At 41.3% G+C, this 12,800-nt stretch overlaps 1 protein-coding gene across 1 annotated transcript in view; it reads left to right on the forward strand.

The window, feature by feature from the left end:
* Window positions 1-6,491: 6,491 nt before the first annotated feature.
* The window catches only part of COL25A1 (collagen type XXV alpha 1 chain), a gene marked incomplete at both ends in the record, with an annotated part of 482,772 nt that continues 476,463 nt past the window's right edge, over window positions 6,492-12,800 (forward strand). The window contains 2 exons of the mRNA XM_080697535.1: window positions 6,492-6,788; window positions 7,796-7,865. Coding sequence (XP_080553661.1) covers window positions 6,492-6,788; window positions 7,796-7,865 — 367 coding nt within the window. The remainder of the gene's footprint in view (window positions 6,789-7,795; window positions 7,866-12,800) is intronic.

Here is a 12,800-nt window from a genome sequence, read left to right on the forward strand (position 1 = left end):
GGTTGTTTGTTTTTGAGTTGTACAAATGGTAAGCATCAAGAAAATAAAACATATTGTATTCAGTTTAATATGCCTCTGTCGAGGGCATCCTAATTTTACATGACATCAGAAAAGGCATGCACTCCAATTCTTTCCCAGGGAGCATGTCAATGAAATAGAAATGTACAAATACTTGAGAAACAAGAGATTTGTACATCCTGCTTGAGTTATAAGGCATTGTGGGGGTTCTATCTTTGCAGCAGAAGGTTCATTTCTTGTGATTTTGATTATACTAGTTTCCTTTTGCTGTTGTAATAGATGATCACAGACATCATGGTTTAAAAATAACACAGACTTATTAACTATAGTTCTGACATTCAGAAATCCTAAAATCCAGGTGTCTGAGTGCTGCCTTTCTCCAGCACTTGTAGGAGAGGGCTCTGTCCTCATCTTTTCCAGCTTCTAGAGCTGCCCACATTCCTTGGCTTGTGACCGTTCTCAATCTGCAAAGCAGCATTCTCATCACTGACCCTGGTTTCTGTTACCTCATCTCCTCTCCCTCTGAGACTAAGGACCCTTGTGTTCACATTGGGCCCATCTACCTAACTGAAGAAAACCTCCCATCTCAAGACCATTAGCATACGTCTGCAAATCTAATATAAGGCAACATAGTCACAGGTTTTAGAGATTAAGACATGGCCATCTGGGGTGGGAATGGTGCCTTATTCTTCCCATTGCATACCTGTTTTTGGACCAGCTGTCTGCCTTTTACTGCTATTGTTATCAGTTGTAGGCAAATTGGAGTCAGCTGGACTAGGGCTGTTTTAGAGCTATTTTTACCTTTTTTGAATCCTTCTCCACATAGAAACCAAAATAACCATGCTCTGATGGATCTACAGAACAACACAAGTTCAAACTCCCAGAGCTTTGTTAATCCATGCATTCTTTGTGCATGATGCAGAGAATCTGCGGGGTTTGAAATCTTAGTGCTAATGGCTAGGGCATTTCTGAGGTATTGTGCCCACCAAAGACATAAAGCAAACCTAATCCTTTGGATAAAGGTCCCAAATCCACAAGATTCCAACTCTTATCTCTCTGCTCAGATTTGATAGTTCTGAGAGCTTGCAAGTGGGCCTCCTCATGACCATTTCCACAGAGCATGCTACAATAATGCTGCGTCCTCCAAAGTAAACGTGTGACCTATTATTCAAGATGAAAAACGGGTTTTCTAATGAAATTTTAAGAGTCGTGTCTTGCCCAATATCAAAGTTCTTTTTTCTCAATGGGGAGAGTGAGGGGGAAGAATGAGCTCTGAAGCTGGAGTTATTGCAGTACCAGGTAGTGGAGGTGGGGGGCTTGGGAGAAGGAAGATTTTCATGGTAAGGACAATGAAGAGGGCAAGGGGAAAGTCAGGTGTGTGTGTGTGTGTGTGTGTGTGTGTGTGTGTGTGTGTGTGTGTGTTGGCTTGGGGACACTGAGTGCCTGGGAACTCCATACTGTGATGGGAAGTGGGATAAAGAACAGATTTTGGAGGTAAGAAGTAGGTTACGTTGGAATTGGGAGTGGAATATCTGAATGAGGATGGCAAACGGACACTGGGCTATATGAGTCTGAGGCTCAGGGGATTTGGGCTTACTATATGAATTTATGATTCATGAGTATAATGCCGGGCGTGGTGGTGCACGCTTGTAATCCCTGTGCTTGGGAGGTGGAGACAGGAGGATCGTGCAGGTTCGAAGCCAGACTCGCTGGCTTAAGAGACCTGTTTTCAAATAAAAAGTAAATATGTCTGGGAGTGTAGCCAGGAGGTAGAAGGGTTGCCAGAAACCCCAGTACCACCAAATAAATAAACGAATAAATAAATAAATGATTCATGAGTGTAAAGATGGTAATTAGCTGTTGCATGTTCAAGGGCAGCCTTGCCAACTTAGCAACACTCTCAGAAACTTATGGAGACTCTGTCTAAAAAGAAAATTAACAAGGCTGGGAGTGTAGCTAGGAGGTAGAATGCCACTGAGTTCAATCGCTAGTACAAAACAAAAACAAAAATAGGTTATTGAGAATTCTACCAGTGAGAATAGAATTGGAACAGAAGAGAATATAAGACAGACACCCAAGGAGCACAAACATTGAGAAGACAGGTAGAGAAAAACCTGTGAAAAACAATATGGAATAGTTACAGAGGACATTCTATGAAGCTAACATCACACTAAAATCCAAACCGAATAAAGATAGTTCAAGGAAGGAAAACTACAGGCCTATACCTCTGATGAACTTAGATGCAAAACTATTAAACAAAATACTAGCGACACGCATTCAAAACCACATCAAGAAAATCATACACTGTGACCAGGTAGGGTTTATCCCAGGGATGCAAGGCTGGTTCAACATACAAAAATCAATTCATGTAATTCATCATATAAACAGAATCAAAGACAAAAACACATGATCATTTCAATAGATGCGGAAAAAGCATTTGATAAAATCCAACATCCATTTATGATAAAAACACTGCAGAGAATTGGATTAGAAGGAACATATCTCAACATCATTAAGGCAATCCACAATAAGCCCACCGCCAACATCATATTAAATGGGGAAAAACTTCAAAAGAATTCCCCCTAAAAACAGGAACCAGACAAGGATGTCCATTATCACCACTTCTCTTCAATATAGTACTAGAGACTCTAGCCAGAGCAATAAGGCAAGAAAAGGAAATCAAAGGAGTACAAATAGGAAAAGAAGAACTAAAACTTTCACTATTTGCAGATGACTTGATACTATATTTAGAAAACCCAACAAACTCAACCAAGAGGCTTATAGAACTGATCAATAAATTCAGCAAAGTGTCTGGATACAAAATCAGTCTTATAAAACCAGAAGCTTTCCTGTAGACCAACCATAAATTCACTGAAAAAGAAATTCAGAAAACACTTCTACTCAGAATCTCCTACAAAAAAATTAAATACTTAGCAATAAACTTAACCAAGGAGGTAAAATATCTCTACAAAGAAAATTATAAAACATTGAAAAAGAAATCGAAGAAGATCTTAGAAGATGGAAAGATATTCCATGTTCATGGATTGGCAGAATAAATATCATTAAAATGGCCATCCTCCCAAAAGTGATCTACAGATTCAACGCAATGCCCATTAAACTACCAAGATCATTCCTCACAGACATAGAAAAATCAGTCCTTAAATTTATTTGGAATAACAAAAAGCTCAGAATAGCCAAGGTAGTTCTCAGCAACAAAAACCACGCAGGAGGAATCACAATACCTGACTTTAAACTATACTACAAAGCCATTGTAATAAAAACAGCATGGTACTGGCACAAAAACAGATACATAGACCAATGGAGCAGAATAGAAGTCCGAGAAACAAGTCCACACACTTTCAGCCAATTGATTTCTCACAAAGGGGCCAAAAACATATACTGGAATAAAGGTAGCCTCTTCAACAAATGGTGTTGGCAAAACTGGATAATCATATGCAAAAAATTGGAAATTAATCCCACTTTCTCACCCTGCACAAGAGTCGATTCAAGATTGATCAAAGACATGGAAATCAAACCAGAAACCTTGAAGCTCCTTGAAGAGGCAATAGGACCAACACTGCAAAACACAGGCACAGATAAATACTTTCTCAATAAGTCCCCAAAGGCACAACAAATTAAAAGGCGGATCAACACATGGGATTGCATGAAACTGAAGAGCTTCTGTTCAGCTAAGGAAACTGTCAAGAACCTCAATCAAGAGCCAACAGAATGGGAGATTTTTGCCACTTATACCTCTGATAGAGGACTCATATCTAGAATATACAGAGAACTCAAGCAACTCAACATTAAGAAAACAAAGCATCCAATAACAAAATGGGCAAGCGAACTAAATAGAAATTTTATGAAAGAAGAAATTTCAAATGGCCAATAAATGCATGAAAAAAATGCTCAACATCACTGGCAGCCAGAGAGACGCAAATCAAAACTACCCTGAGATTTCACCTAACTCCAACTAGAATGGCATCATTCAAAATACAAACAACAAATGCTGGCGAGGATGTGGAGAAGTGGGAACTCTAAGACATTGTTGATGGGATTGCAAATTAGTGCAACCACTTGGAAAACAGTATGGAGAATCCTCAGAAGAATGGGAACAAATCTACCATTTGATCCAGCAATACCACTGTTGGGTATCTACCCAAAAGAAAAGAAACCAAACTACCAGACTAATGCATGTGTATCTATGTTCATAGCTGCACAATTCACCATAGCTAAACTATGGAACCAGCCAAGATGTCCATCAATAGATGAATGGGTTACAAAATTGTGGGATATGTACACAATGGAATTTTACTCAGCCATCAAAAAAACCCCTCAATTACATCATTTTCAGGGAAATGGATGGAACTGGAGGACATTATGCTAAGTGAGATTAGTCAATCACAAAAAAATAAGAAATCAGATGCTTTCCCTAATATGTGAAAGCTAACGGGAAATGGGTCAAAGGAGGAACTCTAGATGAAAAAGGAAATTCTATAGAGGAGCAAACAAGACAACCTAAATGAGGGAATGGGAGAGGGGAAGAAAGAAATTCTCTAAAACACACAATGTACTTAAACATATCGAAGTCAACCACTAATCCAAACAAGGGAAGGAGGGATGGGGAGGCAATGGGGTGGGAACTGGGTAGGGGTTAAATCAGTGATGTGTGCATGTATGTCCACACAAGTTTTTTACTCCAATATGATGTATGAATATAATGCACTAATAAAAGGAATTGTGGTTTCAATTTTACAGCAAAACGCACGAAGGTTTCCTCCCATGTTGTCTGTTTCATCCTTTAATGATTTTGAAATGTCTTCACCACACTTCATCCTAGCAATATACATTATATCTGTTTACACGTATGAGGAAGATCAGTTTAAGTATTTTGTTGATGGCTCACAATAGCGATCAATGACTTGAGGTGGGTTTAAGGAGAACAGGAAAATATGTGGGAAGGAGGAGATGAAGGAGCCTTTGGAGAAGAGAGTAAGTCAGATGCAAAATGCTACTTGTTACGAACTTTCAAAAATCCTATCAGAGATCCTGTAATTTGATCCAGAGGGAACTGTGAGAGAGTCAGGGAAGAGGAAAAACTGACCTCATTCTTCATTTCATCCCTAAATCCTGGGAAACGTGTGTGCCTCAACACTCCTTTTCAATTCCACAAAACAGAGAATCAGGAAAACGCATTAGCACCCTAGTCCAGACTAGGAACCCAGGTTGCAGGTAGACCCCGCATCATCAAGACGGAAGGAAAGTGGGGGAGGGGAGAGAAAACTTCCCGTCGGGGTAGCTGCGGAGGCCGTGGGAAGTGGGGAAGGGTAACAGGGCGTCAGCCAGCCTTGGTTTCCCTGGACACTTGGTGAGCGAGGGAGGAGGGAAAGGCTGCACTGGGGCTAAGATAGGACGAGCTCCCGCGGCTGCTTTTGAGTGGGGGTCCGGAGCCAAGAGCGTCAGGCTTCACTCCTTCCCTTCTGGAGGCCATCTTTCCATTTTAATCGGGATAAAAGGGAGTGCTGGGCTGAGCCACTTTAAGCCAGAGTGGCGCCTCTCCCCTGGTCGGACCTGGCTTCGCCCGGGGCGGCCAGAGGTGGCCTTAGGGTACACCCAAGTTACTCCGTCGAGGGGGCGGGGCCGCCAAGCTCCTCTCCAATGAGTGTGGCGGCTCCAGCGATTTGCATATATTATGCTAATGCACGACGTCCCGCTCAGCTCGCCCCGCGCTCCGCCCCCGCGGGGGTCCGGCGGGCTGGGCGAAGGTGAATACATTATGCTAATCAGGCAGCGGCGCGGGGGGGGGCGCCTGGGCGGGGCGGGGCCTCCGAGCGCGCGCTCACTCACCGAGCATCCCGCAGGGTATTTAAGGCTCGCACACGCGAGGCTGCGGAGACACTTCGGGCGGCCGCGACTTGCGTTCGCTCCCGGGCTATTTCGTCTTTCTCTCTCCTCGTCCCCTTAGCCACCCGTCTGGGGCTGCGCTCGCGCGGTGTCGCTCAGCCTTTTTGCCTTGAACTGAATCCAGGTGGGAAACAGGTCGGCGTGTGGAAAGACACCGAATAGGTAGAATATAAGTAGAAATAAGGCAGCTGACGGACGCAACAGGTCCGGAGCCGGTGGAGAGGGCGGGCGGCGGCCGCTGCGGGGACCTCGGAAGGGGCGTCGCTTCTCCGGGGGTCTGGAGAGCGGTCTGGGTGGGTTTTATTTCGGTTTTTATCCATCGCCACTCAGTCCCCGAACTGAGGGCATTTCACGCTCAGCTAGGAGAGAAGGAAGCGGAGGATGGTCCACGCCTGCTGGTCTGGACGCTGAGCACCGGGCAGGTCCATCTCCACGCCCAGGCTCCCACTCCACCAACTAGTGTAGCCACAGAGCCTGAACTTTGGAGGAATCATCTTTTTTCTCTCCTTCTGAGATTATCAAAGCAAGTAGAGGGCGGCCGCGAAGCTGAGGCAGCCCACCCAGCCACAATGCTGGTGAAGAAGCAGGCGGGGAAAGGAGGGGGGCCGGAGCCTGGGTCCGAGGACCGGGGCCCCTCCGGGCAGCGCGGGGCGCGCGCCGTGCCCCTGTGCGCCGTCCTCGCGACCCTCTTATCGGTGGTGGCCGTGATTTCTTGCCTGTACCTTGGGGTGAAAACCAACGACCTCCAGGCAAGGATTGCTGCTCTGGAAGCCACCAAAGGAGCTCCTTCCGTTCCTCTGCTGCCTGAAACCCTGGATCAGCTGAAGGCCATGGTGCAGGAGAAAGTGGAGCGACTTCTGGCTGAGGTGCGAGAGGTTGGGTGTTTGCACAGGCGTGAGTCCGTGTGCAGGGCTAGCCTCTACCCTTGCTGTGCACACCTGGAGTGGCTGTGCGCCCTGCATTAAGTGCCCGCGTTGGGCTCACTGTGCACATGTGGATGCGCATGTCTCTTGATAGCGCCAAGTCTGTATGTTACCTTTCCTCCCTCTTCCTTAATGTTGGCATACTAAATTTGCGTGGAGGTCTAAAGGGGCGGGGGGCGGCCAGAGTAGTGGTGGGGCATTTTATTTCTTTAGTCTTTTGAAGTCTCATATGATTTTTTTTCTCTCTGTTGTGTGACGAGTATTCGTGGCAGAGACAACATCTGTTATATTCTTCAGATGTTATAAGAAGCTTAGGGCCCAAGGTGTTACATACAAAAGATAATCACTCCTAAAAGTGAAATAACCATATATATGATATAAAACCAATAATTTCATCCGTTGAATCTTTTCATAGTAAAAGTCTAAAATTGATTTAAAAAGTAGTTTTATCTTTGATGAAGGCTGCAGTGCCCGTGTGTTTATGAATGCAGAGCCACTGTAGTTGAGAGCTGAAAGGAGTCTCCATTATGCTTAGGGATGGCATTCGGGCTGGTTAGGTGTGGGGAAGTTACTCTTCCAACAGAGGTGGTGGTTCAGCATAACGTGATAAAGCAGTTGACCTTCATGTACAGAATCCTGGCTATAACTGGTCAACCACCGCTCACCTAGAACTACAGCATGTTACTGCCTAGCGTTTGCATTGCTCACACTTGGGCTGAGGGAGGAGGTGGTGGAACGGAGAGAGATGTTGTGCAAATCCAGCAGTCTTGATACCATGTCGGTGGTCATTTTCTTTTTTTAGGGCTTGGGTACTGTTACCTTTTGACTAAGGTCCAAATACATATGTACTGAGTTATGCAGCTTATCAAGTTGGGTGTATGGCCAGAGTTCCTAAAGAATCCATTTCTCTGCAGTGCTGCTGATGATTGTTAATACCTCTTTTCCTACAGAAATCCTATGAACATATGGCTAAAATCAGAATTGCAAGAGAAGCACCTTCCGAGTGCAACTGCCCAGCAGGTAAAATGGGACTTACTTAACAAGGTTTCTTCCTGAGCAAAGCCTTTGAAAACAAAGGTTCTGTGTCTGTCAAGTCTACCTGTAGTAATAGTAAAGAAAGGATGCAGACCCAACTTGTTTTAATAAAATCAATGTGTCTTAGTCAAAAGGATGGCAAATCCCCAAATATTATTTTAAGCAGCATACCAAGGCCTATTGCAGAAAAAGAGAGATAGAGATAATCACCATGAAAAATGGTGTACAGGCAAGATGTATAAAGTTCTTAGGTTCACAGATTGAAAGCATTCTTTGATTTTATTATTTTAATATCTTTGGTGAAAAGTGTGCAGAACTGTTAGATCCTGAATTCCCTGATGTTGTTAACACAGGTTTCTGTTCGTGCCTTTTGGTATATTAGATTATGTTAGCAAACCACCCTCACTTCCTTGCCTGCTCTTTTTCTATTCTATCAAAAAGGTTCTCTCTCATATCCTCTAAGCTAAAGGTAACTATTAGAAGGAAATGAATTCTTGAGCTTCCCTTTACAAATATCACTTTCTCAGAAAAAGATCTTACATTTTTATCTTTCTGTGCAGTTTCAGGCAACTATATTGCTATGTTTTATTATATAATTACATATTACTAGCAATAGTTATATAGTAATAGTTCTATTATATTATTTCCATCATACTGGAAGAATGGAGAAGAGAAACATAATGAATAAAGCTCCCTGGGTAATCATTAAAGCTTCATTCACAAACCTTTGAGGCTTGATTCTCAGCTATACATTTAACAAAAACTCTCAGAATGTGAACTTTGGAATAAAAATCTAGAAATTCAATGATTTAAGCCATAAAAACCTCATGAATTTTGAGATGCTTTTTATTATCATGCATAAAAAGCACGTCTCTTACATTTGAAGTTTAAGGACACAATACTTGGATATCTATTTAGTCACATGCTACATAATGTTTCAGTCAACAACAAACCACATATATGATGGAAGTCCCATCAGACCCTGTTTCAAAATGAAAAATAAAAAGGGATGGGGCTGTAGTTCAGAGACAGAAGGCTTCTGGGTTCAATCCCAAGCATAAAAATATTATATTGCCTAGTGATATCACCTTTCTAGATTGTGTAAGTATACTATAATGTTTGCCCAATAATAAAAATCATCTAATAATATAATTCTCAGAGCATATCCTCAATATTAAGTGATATAATACATGGAGAGAGTAGTTTCTGTATTTTCTCATGTTCTGACTTTTTCCCTCTCTCATGGTAACTTATTTTTGACACAGCTAAGCTAAACACCATGTTTAGAAATTTTCAATGTCAATTCCAGGTTGTGCAGCACAAAATGTCTACTATTTATAGTCCATTATATTGACCATAATGGAACTATATTTTTTCAATGAAGGCTTTTGATTGAGAAGATTATACATTTAGAAAACAAAGAGTTACCATTTGACATTCTAGGTTTCTTTCTTAGTTGTTTTAGGTTGGCAAGGACCTCAGAAATCAGATATTCAAGGAAGGCACTTTCTCCTTCAGGAATGAACTTGCAACAACCTCATCAGCCTGTAGGGATTGTTTAAATTCCCAGGACAGTTGGTATGGTACAGGACTTCACTGATCACACCATTTGGAGTCCAGCATTTTTTTTTTTTTGGTGTGTGTGTACTGGGAATGGAACCCGGGGCATTCTACCTCCAAGCAACACCCCAGTCCTATTTTTTATTCTTTATTTTGAAACAGGGTCTCACTGAGTTGCAAAGGGCCTCACTAAGTAGCTAAAGTTGTCTGTGAACCCATATCCTCCTGTCTCAGCCTCCCGAATGCTGGGATTACAAGTGTGTGCCACCATGCCTGGCTTCAGCATTTTTTTTGTAAACAGTACTTTGGGTAGTAGTGTGAAAAGTAGCTAGTGTTTAATAGGATGTTCATGAACTTGGTACAAAGTAGAACACCGGCTTCTATAGAACTGAGTTCTATTTTCTACGATGATAATACTGCTTAATAATTTTCAATGCAGGCTAGTTATTAAAGTCTAACTTGTAATCTTGGAGAAAGCTTTTACACTTAGAATTTGCCTTATATTCTTTTAGAAGATTACTTTGGACTCTTTTTCATCTTAATGTGGTATAATAATGGTCATTTCCTTGGCTTTTCTTTGGCTTTCACTAATAGCTGCTTTACTTCCTTGCCACCACTAGAGCTCCACATTACATCAGTTTTTACCTGGCTACTTGAGAGGTAATCCTTTGAAGGTATGCATTCCTGTACACAGAATCAAGTAGGTTTCTTACCACTGTGAAGAAAATCCTTCAGCTTGTGGAATCATCGGACATCATCAAGAAAAGGCATTACGTTGAAAATAGTAATTTGGAGAAGACTGTTTTGAATCCTTCTCAGTGAGGTATTGTAGGGAATGAACAGGCTGATTGAGAGGATTAGAAAGGGGATATGGCACTTCCCACCTGGTATGGCTCTACCCATGTTTCACAGTGACTAAGAGTTGTCACCCAGACATCTGTTTGCAGGGCAGAGCGAGACAAGTCTGTGACCTCAGCTCAGTTCCTGTGGACAGATGCCCACCCCTTGAAGTTGACACTCCTGTTGACAGTCCCAGTGACAGAGCCAGGGGCTGATAGCAAAGAAGTAATGCTGTGTTGTTTGTGTTCACTGTCATTGCTTTTGATAGAACTCATTTCCAGTGAGGTTTATTCAGGTAGGCTATAAGGAGATAATCTATAGATTGTTTTTTACATATTTATGGATTTTTAAATAGATTTGTAGATTTTTTTTAATACACAGGGAGGAACCTCTGAGAGAGATGATAAAGACTATCTATTGAATGGCTTCTAATTGTAGGAGATGCACTAATTTTCCTATCAACTCATAGAATTAAATACTAGTAATTTACTTTTGTAGGTGAGGAAACTGGGATTCTGAGAAAATAGTTAACATACTAAGGCAAGATTAGGAATCATGCCCATATCTGATTTAAATGTTCAGAGTCTTATGAGGAATAGGGAATGAATATGGGTTTTAGAACTGGATAATTCTGGATTGGAATCCTGGATTTTTTTTTTTTTTGGTGTTACTGGGGATAGAACCCTTGTACCTCTGGGCTACACTCCTAGATCTATTTTATATTTTTATTTGGAAACAGGGTCACTTAAGCCAGCGAAGCTGGCTTCAAACCTGCGCGATCCTCCTGTCTCCACCTCCCAAGCGCGGAGATTACAAGTGTGCACCACCACACCTGGTGGATCTACTATTAAACAACTGTGTGACCTTGGTCAAAGTAATGAGATCCTCTGTGTACCATTTCCTCAGTGAAAAAGGCTAATACTATTTTAATAATTTATTAATAATGACATCAATATTTTATAATTTATGTAAACAGTCTGGCATATTAGTGGCTAGGCTTAAATAATAATTAGTTTTTCTTATATGCTATTTAACTCTAATTGTGGTACACAGAGACATGTAATATAGGTGGGAAAACTGAGACCTAGGTATATTGTGTAACTTGCTCAGAACCCAATGGCTAATTAATGGCAGGTTTTGAATTAAAACATTTAATAGCAATAATTTAAATAAGCACACTTATAGATCATTCATGTAGAAATTGTACTGGTCAGTATCTTTTGTTGTTATATGAAGGTTGGTTCTTTATAGATATTAATATTACTCTAAGTTATTTTGATCTAAGTTACAGGGAAAACTTTTATTTAGGTGAAATGTGACTGAAGTTAATAGGATCTGGTGATTGTACAGAGCATCTTTGCATTTTTTTTTTGGTACTAGGGGTTGATCCCAAGGACTTTCTACCTCTAAGAGCTACAACCCTAGCCCTTTTAAAAGTATTTTTTATTTTGAAGCAAGGTCTCACCAAGTTGCTGAGGCTGACTTTGAACCTGTGATCCTCTGTCTCCTGAATATGTTTTTGCAGCTTCATTGCTAGATTACTTATGAAAAGAAGTAGCTTAGCTAACCTGATTCAGTTTCAGACATTTTAAACAGTGTTATTGAAGAATAATTTATGACATTTATTCATTTTAAGATTTCTAATTTATAGTTGGGCCGCCATCACCACAATCCAGTTTTAGATGGTTTTGTGCCCATCATAGTTCACATTTACTTTTTTAATGAACTCAGAAGAAGCTCTTTTAAAAAATATTTGCTCTTTAGAGCCCCCCAAATAATAATAATAATAAATCCCTTACACACAGAAGCTCTATTTAGTAGACTTTGATTTGGCAGTAGCTGAGCCATGGAAATAGAGCTGGTGCTGACACTTGTGGCTTGGCTTCTGTAAAATCTGACCCTCATATGAGATAATAAGTTGGCTCTTGGCTATGGCTGTTGAATTCTGTCCTAGGTTCTGTTCCTAAAGTCTTAAATGAAGGATGCATAAACCAGGCATATTTATGGAAGGGTTTCTATTCTCTTACTGACAAAGAACAGTGGGAGTGAGGCAGCCAACCAAAAGATGTTTAGATCACAAAGGTTTTGTACCTTACTCATCAGTAATGTAGCTTGCCCAGGGTAGTAGATAAAAGAACCTCTGTGGTGTAATGGATAGAGAATGTGAGTGGGGAATAAAGATTCCAAGTAATCCTGGCTTTGCCATTAACATATTACACAATCTCTGGCAGATTGTTTCCAGGTATGACTTTTATAAACTATGTCCATATCTCCAAAGTAAGACTGCCAGACAATAATGATTTTAAAGGCCTTTGTTCTCCAAGTAAAAGGAAGAACGTGCTGTATGCCAAATGCTGTACTAGATACTGATATGCTGATGAACAAGACTGATTTGGTAGCTTCCGTTTTGATAGGTACTTCATGGATGGATAGATGGATGACAGACATTTTAAAGTAGAATGAATTCGTAGGTGTGATAGTGAGATCAAGTGAAAGCCTAGTGTGCTGTGTGCTGTGGAT

Source organism: Muscardinus avellanarius (genome assembly GCF_963383645.1).
Source record: "Muscardinus avellanarius genome assembly, chromosome: 6".
Classification (NCBI taxonomy): Eukaryota; Metazoa; Chordata; class Mammalia; order Rodentia; family Gliridae; genus Muscardinus; species Muscardinus avellanarius.